The sequence below is a fragment of the Scardinius erythrophthalmus genome (assembly GCF_964197995.2).
Source record: "Scardinius erythrophthalmus genome assembly, chromosome: 14".
In the NCBI taxonomy this organism is placed as follows: domain Eukaryota; kingdom Metazoa; phylum Chordata; class Actinopteri; order Cypriniformes; family Leuciscidae; genus Scardinius; species Scardinius erythrophthalmus.
The window spans coordinates 22,710,560-22,724,384 of NC_138234.1; the positions used below are offsets into that span (position 1 = coordinate 22,710,560).

The following is a 13,825-nucleotide window of genomic DNA, read 5'->3' on the forward strand; positions in this document are numbered from 1 at the left end:
TGTTTCGCCTGTAGCTTCAGGAAACACTGGCGTTAAGTGTCTTAAAACCAATATGTGGCGGCAAATAGCTCTAAGCCCATAAGCTATTGCAAGGCTAACTTCCTACGCAGAGGTTGTTCGAGATGTCAGGAAACGAGCAGGTCTTTTGACATCAATTCTTGTGTAATCCAGTGTAGCCTTGCATTGGATTGGTTTTGTTTCGCTTTGCTCTTTGTAACAAAACGCTGCCAAAATCCAGAAAACAGAACAGAGCTGCTGAAGCAAGCTATTGAAATTTCAATAACAATTAACCTTTCGCAGACCCAGAGTGCAAAAATATTGACTTTATTTCTCGCTGAATGCCATGTGTGAATTATCAGACAAGCGTTAAACGGATCAAAACGTCTCTGTTCGTAAAACACATTCATTTAAGTGCTGTCAAGTCTTTAAAAAAAGGGCACCACAAGGTCAAACGCCATCCAAAGCTGTCCTAAAGGTGCTCTGATCCATTATCATAAACATCCTCTTGTTTTTTTCACTGGCTTTGAATGTGAGAGCCGCCAGCTGCGGGGAGACGCTGGGAGTAAATCATGTCCAAGTGGAAATGTCAGAGAGGGCCTTTCAGACGGGGTTGCCTTGAAATCGATGAGAGGCAGAATCATGTGGTTAATCAGCCCCGTGTTAGCACTCAGAAGTGAAGGAGCGGATCAGAGCCCCGCCGAGAGAGCGTTCTCACTCCATACCAAGACGAGATCACGTATACGCTTCCATGCTCTCGTGCTCGCACACAAGGGTGACTCCTGCGGTTTACCTCCGTCAGAACTCTGCTTCAGTGCTTAAGTGATGTCTTTATGATAATATGACAAGACAGACACACACACTCAATCACTCACTTATCAACCAGATCAAGCAATCCGTCCGCATCACGCACTCGTTCGACAGTCTGTTTTGATGAGGTCTGTGGAGGGCTCTCAGCCTCCTGATGAAAGCGGTCCGTCAGCTCGCGATACGCTCCTCAGCTGAAGAAATACACTGATTCTTTCACCTTTTCCAGGTCGAAATCACCTACAAGAGAGAAATGACATGATTACGGGGATTTAGCATGAACTATGTAACAACAAAGACAGAAGAGTTGAGTTTAGCACTCATTATGAAGGCATTGAAACTGGCATGGAAAATTACATCAAGTACATTTTTTTATTTTGTAATCATAACTTTAGCTTTTTGCTGTCTTAATTAGTGTGCGCTTTTTATAGATTTGATATGACATAATTTCCACTTTAATTTCCACTGTCTCTTTACACTTCCATTCAAAAGTTTGGTGACAGTAATATATATTTAAAGGGGGGGTGAAATGCTATTTCATGCATACTGAGTTTTTTACACTGGTAAAGAGTTGGATTCCCATGCTAAACATGGACAAAGTTTCACAAATTAAATTGTACGTTTAAAGGAGTATTTCTGTGCCAAAAATTGTCCTTCCGGCTTGTCACAAGTTTCGGAAAGTTTTTTCCAAGTATGGGTCTTCGTGACGTCAGCTGGGGCGGAATTTCCTTATACGGGTCCTAAGGGCACTTCTTAGCGCGGGCGCGCGCGCACTCGTAGGCCAGAGCAAGAGAGCGAAAGCAGTACGCCCATCAAAGCGCCCTGCTCGGCTTTAGGGAAGTCAATGTCACCAAAGAAGTGGGTTTTTGGTTGCCAGGGCAAGACAACCCTGCACAGATTCCCAAAGAACCCGGCGTTAAGGCACCAGTGGATGGATTGTTTTCCTGAGCATAAACGGACTGTTTGTTCCCTGCATTTCGACGATGCTTGTTTTATAAACAAAGCCCAGATCGACGGATTTGCAGATCGTCTAATGCTTAAGGATCGAGCAGTCACAATGATAAAGGTTCGCGGTCGTGGTTGGAACCGGGCGGTGAGTAAAACTGCTTCTAATGTCTCTGTGTGTTGTTGTTAGCTCGGCGCGTTAGCACAGCTTTAGCTCCGCCCACACGGCCCGCCTCCAGCCGCTCGTTTTTTTCCGGAAAGACTCGGTACAGCCTATCTTTCTTTTATAAATAAAATAAAACTAAAGACTTTTTGGAGATATGAAGGATGCAATACTACTCTATAGGTACTCAAGATTAACATGAGATTGAGTGAAAATGAGCATTTCACCCCCCCTTTAAATGTTTTTGAAAGAAGTCTCCAAGGCCACCAAGGCTGTATTGATTTGATCTAATATACAGTAAAAACAGTAATAGTGAAATATTACATTTTAAAAGAACTTTTTTCTATTTTAATATATTTTATAATGTAATTTATTCCAGTGATCAAAGCTGTATTTTCAGCATCTTTACTTTAGTCTTCAGTGTCACACGATCCTTCAGAAATCATTCTAATATGATGATTTGCTGCTCAAGAAACATTTATTATTATTATTATCAGTGTTGAAAACAGTTACTATTTTTGTTGAAACCATGACAGATTTTTTTTCAGGAGTCTTTGATGAATAAAAAGTTAAACATGTCTTTACTGTCACTTTTAATACATTTTATGCATTCTTACTGGACAAAATGTCTTTAACAGTAGTGTATATATTGAACTTATTATATAATTTAAAAAAAGAATTAGAAAAAAATAATACTTTGCCAAAAGTTTTATTAATTTCTCATTAATGTAATATCTAAATAAATATAAATTGTGCCCGAACACAATGTCAGCATAAATTAAAATTCAATAAATATGAATATTATAATCTACACTTACAATTGTAATTCACAAACATACTTCAAAAAGTAAATATTTCTATTATAAGGATACTATGGTCTCCTATTGTGAAACATCAATTTAAAATAACTGTTTTCTATTTTCATATCTTTTAAAATGTGATTTATTCATGTGATAGCAAATTTCAGCATCACTACTTTGGTGTCACATGACCCTTCAGAAATCATTCTAATATGATGATTCAGTGCTCAAGAAAATTTCTTATTATGATCAATGTCGAAAACTGACAAATTACACTTATTTTCATACGTATTTTCATCCAAGTGATAGAACCTGAAATAATAAATCAATCCATCATCTCAAATCAATGTCATTTGAAATGAAATGAATCCTACAGGACATATAAATATAAATAAGACCCTTAAGCAGGTCAGCATGTATCAGGACTTTAGAAATAATATGAAACTGTTTTATTACAGAAATAAAAAGTGTGTGTTATACGGTGGTATACAGTTATATGGTGAATGAATCATCGTATTTCTTGTTTTTACTGACATTTTAAGGACGTTGTAAAAGCTCCCCTCAATATCGCCTCTGCTGAATTAGGGTTTTGTGTGATGTGTGATTTTGCGATAAATGCGCTCATGTTGTCCATTGTGTTTCCTTCTGGCCCATGTTACATAAACAGATTAACCAGTTGACAGAATTAATTGTCATCAGTTTAATGCAATCTATCTCGCTGATGAGCATAAAATCGCATGGTCCTGCGGGACGGTGCGTCGTTATGCAACAGCACAAAAGCTGCCCTAAACCTGACAAGCTGTCAATCAGATGATGTCGAGCAGCTGGCCTGTGTGTCAGAAAGTGACGGGGTTTAACTCACCTGTATGAGGAACGCTGGACAAAAGCTGTAACATCTTATAGTATTCTTGAATCTTCTTTGGCTTGGATACAACCCTGTGAGAGTAGGAAATGGACTCAATTGAACCAAACCTTACTCATTAATTTATATCAGCAACATATACGTTTTTAGATGATATTGGTGTTTTTTTTATTTTTTTATTTTTATTGAATCGGGTAAAAATAATTATTGGTACCAGAATTTAAATATCAGGGTATCCTAACTAGCCAAGTTGAATATTAATGAGCAAATATTAGACATTTAATTGTTAACTGTGGGACTTATGAAGAACTGCTGCGTTTATTGTCAAATACATTGTAATTTAATTGCTTCTCAGCCTATTCTAAATTCAGACTATTTATTTTAGTTTTTACTAGAGCCATCATGCGATTTTTTTTTTTAAATCTAATTAATTTGCATTCATTCTATTCGGGACAAAAACAAAAACATCACTCGTGTGATATTGCGCTCGTTACTCGTGTGATATTGCTTAACTATATAATATGGTATGACACAAAAACTCATACAGGGGCATTTTTTGCCCTGATATCTTGAATTTTAGGGCCATTCTATAGGCTACATAATGGAGTGAGTTGTTGCCCTGCTTCATGTTCATCACCAATAAACTGTATGAAATGTAAGATGACCTACAGTACGTAGGTCTGGGGCGGGTTGGGTGCGTTCAATGCGTTAATAATTTTAACCCGTTATTTTCCCCCATAACTAATTAATTAAATTAATGCGTTAAATCGACATTCCAAGTTTTTACGTTTTAATTTTCTTTTAAAAGAAAGCAGAACAGATTTATAAAATCAGCCATTTATCGGTTATCTGCCTTAACATGATCGTTTCTCTGTTGATATTTGATATTTAATTCTAAATACAAACTATTTATACACGCAATTTTTTGTGTGTATCAATTGTCTTCAACTAGCATAGAATTATAATATCAGACATTTATCGGTTATCGGCCCTAACGTGAAAATTATCGTGTTTCTGCAGATATTTCATTCTGAATACAAACTATACACACAGCTTTTAGTGCTCATAAATTTTCTATAAGTAGTATAGATTTAAAATATCGGCCATTTATCGGTTATTGACGAGAAACAGGAAGATACTGTACCGGTAATTATTGGTATCGGCCAGAATTTCAATATCAGTACTCAAGTTTTTAGCAGTGAAGTGGTTAAATAATATCCTTTTTATATATATTTTTTGTACCAGTATCACCTGATATAGGATATTTATTGTTTCTGCTTACTCCAAATTCAATTGTAACATGCAGGCCATTTAATTTAGTTTTTAGTGTTTATTAATTTTTTCCCCCCTCTTTTTTAAAGAGAGTAGCATAGATTTATAATATCAGCCATTTATTGGTTAATGGCCTTAATGTGAAAATTATTATTTATCGGCCGAAATTTGATTCTAAATACTATTTATTTTTAGTTTTTTGAGTGTATCAACTTTCTTTAAGTAGTATAGATTTATAATATTGACAGTTAATCTGTTATTGGCCATAAACAGGAAAATACTGTAATTTTTGGTTTTGGCCAGAATTTCAATATCAGTGCATCCCAAGCAGTTAGCAGTTTAGTAGCGAACCACTATTAGTAGTAGTTAAATAACATGTAGTAGTTAAAAACCAGCAATGTGCAATGGGACTTACGGAGGCCTGCTGCAATATTTCTGCAGAAGAAACCTGGACAGCTCTTCTAGAATGGGCTGACTATGCAGAGCCACAAACTGCTCACGACACACCTGAGGAGCGACACAGAGCACTCAGTCAGTCATTATGCACACTAATGTGCCAGCTTCAATGCTATCTCCCTCTCGCTTCCCTTTTCCAATGCTCGTCTCAGACGTTTCGCCTCACTCCAATTTGAACTTTCCCATTTTAAGAGGAATCTGTGGTCACAAAGCGTGTCAGGGAAAGACTTGCAGACAATAGACAGAAGGAGAGAAGGAAAAGATAAAAAAAGAGTCTCAATTCAGACAGTTGAATATGGTTTTAAAGGAACAGAGTGAGCTATTAAGCTTCAGAAGTTCACTGTAAAGTGTCACATAGAGGTGAAACTTAACAAATTAAGGTGATTGTAAAGTACAGCCAAGAGGGTGAGTAAATGATGACATAAGTTTCATTTTGGGGTGAATTATTTCTTTTAAAATAATCTGGGTCTAAAATAGATCTGTGAAAGGAATCTGAGGTAAATAATATAAAAAGCAAAATTAAACAAATCAACTTAATGGCAACTTTCCAAAAAATGGACCAGTTGAGAGGGTGAGAGGTACGACCATTCAGTACGGAAATAACCCATGCTGACAGGGTTGGTTATTGAACATATGGTGAACTCAGCATGCAAACATCTGGCCATTAAGCTGACATGGTGGGGCCGCTCAGTCATTCCTATCAAAAGAATTTGCATTGGAAAAACATTCTGCAGTGAATGCTCAGTTCCTTACACACCTTGTTCATGGTGTCCACCGTCAGAGCATGGGTCCAATAACAGTCATGGACGGACACAAACGTAAGACCAGCCCTGCATGTGTGAAGAAAACAGACAGACATTTAACACAACAACAATGAATAATTAAAATAATAATAATAATAATAATAATGAATATTGTTTGCTAATATTATTTATAATATATATTATTTTATAATTACTATCAGATATAGGCCATGTAAATAATTTATTATCATTATTATTATTACTATTACTAATAATAATGAAATGTTATTATTATTATTAAATATATGCATTAAAATAATGTATTATTATTATTATTATCATTACTTTAATACATATCTTAATTTTTATAAATTCATTTTGAATATTGTTACTAATATTATTTATTAATTTATTTAATTATAATATGTATTATGAATGATGTAATATTATCATAAATATTAATAGTATGATTAATATTAATGAAAACTGTTGTTAATATTTATTAATATTCTACATTTTATTTTATTAAATATATGCGCAATTAATAATTCTGAATGGATATTGTTCTTTTAATATTTTTCATTTATTTATCATTATTATTATTATTATTATAATTAGCGGTAGTAGCAGTAGTACAAGTACAAGTATTTATAAATGATTCATAATGCGTATATATTTTTATTCTTGTCTAATGATCATGTTATTATGTTCATTATTAGCTTTTATGATGTCAAAAAGAAATAAAAACTACTAAAATCCATTCTGCATATTAAACAAAGACATTGTATGATCTGTATCATATCTGACATAAAAAGGTAATCTCGGTCACTCCTTATTCTTAATCCAGGTAAATGTAAACGCTTATCTGTTTTATTTGCATGTTTAAGAGATATAACATTGCCTGAAGAAGCAAAACCAAACAATACAGTCTGCTAATTTTTTAAGCTATAAAATTCTCCAGTAAACAAAATACACAGCACGTGAAAGATTCTGGGACTGTACAAAGATCATTAATATTAAATGAGGTAATCACTGTTAATTATATGATTGGTTGTCTGTTGCTAGGCAGCTTGTTGTAACGATCTGGAGCAAAAATTTACAGCAGTGCTTTTTAAAGCAGTCTTAACCCAGGGTATAAAAACGTGATAACCAAGGATTTAAAGACCTTTTGAGTGTGGGATGTAAAACAACAGACGGCTCATCACCTGTAACAATGCAGTGATGTCAGCATCATGTGCGTGGAGTCCAGAGAGTGGATGAAATTAGGCGGGAATGCGTTTTTCTGCTTCATGCTGTCCGGTTTCCTAAATAAAGCACAAAAAAAGCTATGAAGGGCACATTCAGATTTTCTCTCAACACATGGGTAATTAAGGACAGCGTTACCAACTTCACGCTGGGCAACACACACCTGTGACGCCAGGAGCCATACATCATTGAATAGGTAGGTCAGTCTTGAGTATCATCCAAAACACACAATGAACATAGAGCTCCCGCTAGACCGGTAAAGAGTAATCTGTGTGCTTATTAGGGCTGAAGATATTTCATTATACTGCTCTATATCAGACAAAAAAGTTCAGAATAAAAATAGTCATACTTTTAAGGTCAGATCCTCTCAAATTTCATCATGAGTATTATCAAGTAAGCCCTTTTTCTTAGCCTGTGGTGTGTTCTCAGCTTAAGAAACTGCTAGGTGATTTTTTTTTTTTTCACAAAACAAAAACCTGTGCAGCAAAGGCTACAAACGCAGAGCAACTTTTATGGTGTGTGGTGTGAAAGGAAACTAACAAACTAACTAAGTATCTTGGGGGAGAGAGAGAGAGAGAGAGAGAGAGAGAGAGAGAGAGAGAGAGAGAGAGAGAGAGAGAGAGAGAGAGAGAGAGAGAGAGAGAGAGAGAGAGAGAGAGAGAGAGAGAGAGAGAGAGAGAGAGAGAGAGAGAGAGAGAGAGAGAGAGAGAGAGAGAGAGAGAGAGAGAGAGAGAGAGAGAGAGAGAGAGAGAGAGAGAGAGAGAGAGAGAGAGAATAGTGATGAATTCTACAGGATGTTGGGGAGAAGTGTGTGTCGCGTTCTTAAACTTTCTGCCTAGAAACAAAGATGCCGTGAAGCCAAACCCCCTCATGGAAGAAGAACGCAGTCGTGGGTTTACAACTGTGACAATGAGTGATTATCAGGATGAACTAAACGCTGGATTTTCAAAAGTATGTTAAGTATGTAAATAGACTCTTTAAAATACCTCCAAGGGTTTTACACACCGGTCTGGACATCGACGTTATATTTTCACGCCACTAAACATGATGCTGAACAAAAAGAATTGTGATTGGTTGCTTTGCACGTCAGTCAGACAGCCTCTGGGCGGTTATTAGCCAATGAAAGCTGCTATGGAGTCCAGACCATCTGCCATCAGTCTGAAGGTCTGGCTATGCGAGACTAGAAAGAGTAACTATCTACAATCTCTAGGCTTCACAGAGCGACACTGTGCTGAAGATAATTTCTGGTAATTCAGAGAGGGCTTTAGGTCTCTGTCAACAAGAGAGCTGCTGCCACCCTCTTTATTTCATCATTTATTCAGGTCTCTTCATTAATGAGGGTCTATTCAGTCTCTAATTCGAGCACATGATGGATATTTGATTCAGTCCGTGGTCTGTTACGCATGCGTGTGAATCTCCGGTTGGGTCTTCACTTTAATCTTGTTCAAACAAGCTTCTTTATCTACATCTTACCTAGAAACTGTCCTCTGGGAAATTAGAGCGCTTGTATTAGATCAGCTTGAGATTTCTTTCAACACCTAGATGTGTGGCTGACATCTGGTAGACTGGCATCATTGGTACATATCTGAAGATCAGCCCTTCAGCTTGGTCTGCATGGACACCCAAAGCCATTTCTCAAAGCCTGAGAGGGACGTACAATCACAGTGGCGGCTGTCAGTCTAGCCATGAGTGTTCTTGGCCATCTATGAGAATTGGGAGATCCCTTTTCGTCACCCCGGCTTCTGCTAATGTAATTCCTGTGATAGTCAGTACAGGTTTGGTGGTTTATCACAGGCAGTGATAGAGAAGTACAAGTGAGGCCCCATTGTAAGTGGTTTATAATCACGTCCTTGCGGCTTTTGGGGGAAGGTCAGCAAGATAACTCCCAAATGAGGCTTTTCCAAGTGGTGTGAACCAAGCTCGGGTAAAGCACCGCAAGGATTTAAACTGTGAAATGAGGTGATCATATTAAAACAGCAGATGATTGCGTACAGAATGAACATTTGGGGTTTCAGTTTGAAGCACAGAAGTGTTTGTTTAATAAAAGATGATGCTGACTTGAGAACATATGGTAAAGTGGTGGATGACGGTGCATTTGTTTACGCATGGACATTTTGGAGAGAGCGTCAAATAAGCAAAGAGTCTGCCGACACAAACACAAAATGTTACCAGTGAGACTTAAAGGGATATTTCAAAAAAAATATATAATTCAGTCATCATAATGGTGACCCCCATGTTGTTTAAAACCAATATGACCATTATTCTTCTGTTTAATGCAAATGAAGAAATATTTAAAAATGTACTTATTCTTAAATTGAATGTGGACTTTTGAGTCCACCCTATGACTTCAGAGTACTTTGAATAGAATAACTCATTTGAACAGCTTATATGATACATTTATAGAGCTTTTGTTTCCTTTTTGAATCATTGTAACTATGTGTTCCACAGAAAGAAAGGCTTGAAACAAAAAGAAAGGTTGTGGGTGAATAAATGACAAATTACAATTTAAATTTTTGACTGAAGTATCCCTTTAAAACACTGTTACATTTAGAAACAATTCAATTAACAAAACAACTCCAATTAATCCAAAATATACTTGGTCTCCCATGCAAATGCACGTCAACAGATGATAAAATGAGCGCTGATGTTAATTCATTGTTCATTCTGGGTAGCCCTCCATTCAGTAAATGACATACAGGATGTGCAGCAGTGACATTTCAACACGAAATGCCACTCTTCTCATCTGAGAGACTTTCTGCTTCTTTCATATCCTCCAGGGGTTTCTGTATATGATAATGAATTCTGGCCATCCACTGATGGGCCCAGAATAGCGTCAAATGCTTGTGTGACACAGGCGCTGCCTCTAGGTATTCCTGTTACTCAAACAATTTGCTGTTAAGTGCTCCCATTTAACTGTTTAATGTGCTCTGTGGGGTACAGTGCAATGATACTCAACAAAAGGAACAAAAAACAATGAAAATGTACAGCAAAGACTCACACATATACCTGTTTTCTTGTGTATTACTACGCTGACTCATTGGACGTTAAATTTCCAATGGAAATTTCCACCAATTAAGCCACAACACATTAAAATGAAGTCCAAACTCAAATCTATTAAGCCACAATGCAATAGAAATGCTTTTGACCACAAGGGGGCAGTGTTATTGTAAAGTACTAAAACGAAAATTTAAAACAAAACCTTTTTGTTAAATGAAATAAAATAAAATATAAATAAACACTAAATTATAGATATAAACTACAAAACCCCAAGTTTTGATGTGGAAAACCTGTTTTTTAACAGCATGCTCAGACGACAATAAATTGTCACAAAGGTGAAATGTTTGTGCATTGTAATGCCCTTTCCCATGTTAATTAAAAACAATTCAATACAAATCATTTTCATCAATATTTAGTGGCCAAATTATCGTTCAAAATCTCTTGAAAAGATTAAAAGTACAGAAGCATCACTTAAGTCACTAAATGAAGCACTATTCATGTAAATAAAACAAGGAAACCAAATCAAGTAATGTGGGGAGAGATCAGAGGTCAATACACATCAATACAGGGGTCAAAGTAAGGGGAAGGTACTTACTCATTGGCATCATGGCTTATATTGATGCTCAGATTCTGTATGCTGCTCTTGAGCTGCGGGAAACAAGAGAAAATGGGAGAGTTTGAATGTGTCACAGGAAAGCAACTACTATGAAAAGAAAAGCTAGTGTAGCAATGTCAGTAGTTTTAAGCACAATTATTGCATTTTTAACAGGGAAAATCCTCATGAAAAACGTTCCAGTTCCAGTAGTTGACCTTCATCCAACTTACCACTTTGAGCTCTAATATTAACTGACGCATATGAATACTGCAAGCAATACTCTCTTTCTTCACCAGACTGACCTTAAAGTTTCCTATTGATCCTTCTCAATGACTGATACAAATTTGAGTGAATCTCTTAAGCCGAGACTGACCAAATAAGGGTGATGTTCCCAGAAACCCCCGCAAACCACCAATATCGACACAATGCCATTAAAGAACATGAGCTTAACCTTAGTAAAGGTAGGCGTCCATCACATAGGCACTGAAGTTAGGCCACTACCCTTGAGTGAGTGACTGCTCTCAGTATAGGAACTGTCAGCGTCAGGGGCGCTTCCATCACATTACTTCTTTGATTAGTCTCTCCGGTGCCCCAGGAGCCCATCCCAATGTGGCTCAATTCAATAGAGAAGAGCAGGATGACAGGTAGTGAAGTCTCGGACAGTGAAGGATGGACATAAACAAAAGAAAAATCTATAGAAAGTGCTGACGGGGATGTTAAGGTAAAAGGTTTTGCTGCTAAATCGGGGTTGCACCAGACTGCAAGTTCACTGGGACGTGAAGGGGTCAAAACTGGGGGGAAAATGTGAAGTGGAAAGGGTTAATGTGTTCATTCTGGATTTCTGATTTGGGGGAATGGTGTATGGCGAAACGAGTCATGAGGCCTTTCAGTTACAATGATTTATGAGTCTATTACGGGTCATTAACAAGGACAAGAAAACCAAGGAGACATTGAGAGGTGTGATGGGAGTGAACCAGGTTTTCTGACATCTAAAGAGTCAACATACATCGTCAAATGCACTTGGAGAAAACTTTACTTCCAATGGGACTTGTAATATACTCCTTATCCGCTGGTTCAGGTGGCATAACTAAAACTCATGATGAAGGGAAACAAGACCAAAGCAAGCTGACATGATGCTCGGTCAGTGGAAAAGGGATTTCTGTCTGAAGTGCGATGACTCCTGGATTGGACAGCTCCCTGTGCTTTTCCTGCTATATCTGCTTCACTTGTTCTGTAGTGTCCTTTGTTGCAGAATTGAACAAGATTATAACAAGAACTTAGCCTGGGTTTCCCCATACTGCCTTGCTCGCAGCGCGATTTTATTCACGCTGCTAGGCAGTCTGGACACCATGGACCAAATTTTCCCCTGAAAAAGGGAACCAATCACAGAACGGGGAGGGAGCAGCAAGACGATGACGACACCGAAGCAGTTTGTTTATATCTATGGATCCAACATGGCATCAGACTCGACGTTATCTTCTACCCTCATGTTTATCTTGCACAAACGGTAATATTCGCTAAACGCCATCGTGTACAAATAAATCTTTGACCCATCGTCTTTTTCCTCGTCGAATTTCTGTCACTCTACATACGTCATCTGGTATAATTGAAGCGATTGGTTATGAGCTACATACAGGCGCATTTGATAGACATTCATAGCGCCCAATAAACGGCTCTGGGCATTCGTAAACCACGCCTCAAATACGAGAAAATGAACACGTGGTTCCCAGACCAAGTCTCAAATGAGACTTGGTCTGACGTTAGCCAGGCTAACAAGAACTTAGGCTACCTAAGAAAGACCTTACATGAATCTAAAAACCAAAATGAAGAGTATTTTGCTGATTTATTGGGACTTAAAGTAGAGGGATGATAGGAAATGATGGAGAAAGCAAGGGGAAATGGAATCAGGACAAATTACGGTTGGGACTTGACCAGTCTCCTGCATGTCAATCCCGCATTGTAAGCCAAAAGGGCAGCATCTAGCTTACAAGCTTCCAGCTGCCCACAAAGTTGCCACCTCTTTTATTGAACGCATCTATTTGAGCCTCAGGGTAACACTCTCTAATCTTTCAGAGTCCCCAAGAGAGAGGCTTTAAACCATCTGTGACCTCTTGCCTGGTTAAGTCCTCTGGGAATATTCTTGACATATCTGCCGTTTTCATCAACGCTTCTACAAAAACAACGAAAGATTTTGGCGAAAGATCAATTAAAATTGACGATTCATGCTTTGCTGCCCTGCACAGCCCTGATCAGATTTTTTTTAAAAATCTTGTGGTGCACAAATTAAAGCACCTCACTTTTGGTCTGACTTTCAGAACAGGCACAACTTTGGCTTTGGCCAATTAGCAGGATGTAGAAGGCGAACAATTAGCGCTTTGGGTCATCAAAGTTGTAGCAGGGCTCGACATCCTTTTGGGATCAGACTGTAGACAAGGAACACTGCAACAACCCCAAGGGAAATCACATTTCCTCTTTTTCCAAGGGCACCGCAAGTGTTTGGCCACTAAAGCAAAGGCGACAAATGATTCCCCACGGCTTTAATCCCCGCTGGTCGTCTTCCTTGCAGAATTACAAGACTGTTTTTCCTCAACTTGACATATAGCCTGTGAAAGAAACATTTCAGCCTCCAAAAGTGACCCCTAAACTGATTAACAGCAAACAATCACATTAGCGAGCTTTACTGATGCACATCCCATATCTGGTTCCCTCCCAAGTATATTTTCCTTTCCCCTATCAACAGTGCACAGTGACTAAATAGATACTGCCGATTTCACCCTGGCTTATTTGTTTACTTTGTTACGACGGCATTACGCTTCCGGCATCTAATTAATACGCCATTTCCCATGTAAAGAAAGATCAAGGGTGGGTTGCAAGAGATTGAATCACAGAGAGGTGACCTCTGCTGAAGTGTCTCATAGTGTCTCAAACATTTCCTTGATTACA

General features: G+C 37.8%; 1 protein-coding gene across 2 annotated transcripts in view; it reads right to left on the bottom strand.

Annotated features, from left to right (window-relative positions):
* Positions 1 to 303: 303 nt before the first annotated feature.
* polrmt (polymerase (RNA) mitochondrial (DNA directed)) overlaps positions 304 to 13,825 on the bottom strand; it is a 51,773-nt gene continuing 38,251 nt past the window's right edge. Inside the window, exons 16-21 of one of the 2 annotated variants that reach the window (XM_081385117.1) lie at positions 10,883 to 10,935; positions 7,251 to 7,349; positions 6,060 to 6,132; positions 5,262 to 5,353; positions 3,575 to 3,648; positions 304 to 1,044 (exon numbers count right to left, since the gene is read on the bottom strand). In XM_081385117.1, coding sequence (XP_081241243.1) covers positions 995 to 1,044; positions 3,575 to 3,648; positions 5,262 to 5,353; positions 6,060 to 6,132; positions 7,251 to 7,349; positions 10,883 to 10,935 — 441 coding nt within the window. In that variant the 3' untranslated portion in view covers positions 304 to 994. Of the gene's footprint in view, positions 1,045 to 3,574; positions 3,649 to 5,261; positions 5,501 to 6,059; positions 6,133 to 7,250; positions 7,350 to 10,882; positions 10,936 to 13,825 lie in introns of both variants that reach the window. The other variant, XR_014031584.1, reaches the window with a different exon arrangement.